General features: G+C 60.2%; 1 protein-coding gene across 1 annotated transcript in view; it reads left to right on the top strand.

The window, feature by feature from the left end:
- LOC104501305 overlaps positions 1 to 412 on the top strand; it is a gene marked incomplete at its 5' end in the record, with an annotated part of 4,680 nt that overhangs the window by 708 nt on the left and 3,560 nt on the right. The window contains one exon of the mRNA XM_010145097.1: positions 1 to 165. This exon is cut by the window's left edge and continues 15 nt beyond it. Within this exon, the coding sequence (XP_010143399.1) occupies positions 1 to 165 (165 nt within the window). The remainder of the gene's footprint in view (positions 166 to 412) is intronic.

Genomic DNA, 412 nt, shown 5'->3' with positions numbered 1-412 from the left:
GTGCTGGTGCTGCCCATGTGGCAGGTGCAGGTGCAGAAGATGAAGGCCATCTACCTCGTCCTCAACCAGTGCAGCTTCGACGTCACCGAGAAGTGCCTCATTGCTGAGGTCTGGTGCCCCGTGAGGGACCTCACCCAAGTGCAGGACGCCCTGCGCCAGGGATCGGTGGGTTGCTTGGTGTCCCCATGTCCTCGTGCCAGGGGTTGCTTGGTGTCCTCATGTTCTTGTGCTGGAGTTCCTTGGTGGCCCTCTGTTCTCCTTCCTTGGGTCCCCATGTCCTCGTGCCGGGGGTTCCTTTGTGTCTCGATGTCCTTGTGCCAGGGGTTGTTCAGTGTCCCCATGTCCTTGTGCTGGGGTTCCTTGGTGTCCTTACATCCTCCTTCCAGGGGTTGCTTGGTGTCCCCCATGCCCT

This window comes from Buceros rhinoceros, unplaced genomic scaffold, assembly GCF_000710305.1.
Source record: "Buceros rhinoceros silvestris isolate BGI_N320 unplaced genomic scaffold, ASM71030v1 scaffold23361, whole genome shotgun sequence".
NCBI lineage: Eukaryota > Metazoa > Chordata > Aves > Bucerotiformes > Bucerotidae > Buceros > Buceros rhinoceros.
This window is presented reverse-complemented; position numbering and strand designations above follow the sequence as displayed.